At 69.4% G+C, this 265-nt stretch overlaps 1 protein-coding gene across 1 annotated transcript in view; it reads left to right on the top strand.

Annotated features, from left to right (window-relative positions):
- LOC104834122 (PDZ domain-containing protein GIPC1-like) overlaps nt 1–265 on the top strand; it is a 4,036-nt gene that overhangs the window by 772 nt on the left and 2,999 nt on the right. Inside the window, exon 2 of the mRNA XM_010571237.1 lies at nt 43–223. Coding sequence (XP_010569539.1) covers nt 43–223 — 181 coding nt within the window. The remainder of the gene's footprint in view (nt 1–42; nt 224–265) is intronic.

The following is a 265-nucleotide window of genomic DNA, read 5'->3' as shown; positions in this document are numbered from 1 at the left end:
CCCCGGGGCCCCCCCCCCCCCCCCCCGGTGTGGTCCCTGCAGCGGATTCGGGAGGGCAGTGTCATCGACCGCATCCCGGTGATCAGCGTCGGGGACATGATCGAGGCCATCGACGGGCACAGCCTGGTGGGCGCCCGTCACTACGAGGTGGCCAAGATGCTGAAGGAGTTGCCCCGGGGACGCACCTTCGCCCTCCAGCTCACCGAGCCCCGCAAGGCCTTCGGTGAGCCCCAACTGGGAGCACTGGGAACATACTGGGAGACCT

This window comes from Haliaeetus leucocephalus, unplaced genomic scaffold (assembly GCF_000737465.1).
Source record: "Haliaeetus leucocephalus isolate CR32 unplaced genomic scaffold, Haliaeetus_leucocephalus-4.0 Scaffold312, whole genome shotgun sequence".
Classification (NCBI taxonomy): Eukaryota; Metazoa; Chordata; class Aves; order Accipitriformes; family Accipitridae; genus Haliaeetus; species Haliaeetus leucocephalus.
Note: the sequence above shows the minus strand (reverse complement) of the source record. Positions and strands in the feature narration are given on the sequence as shown.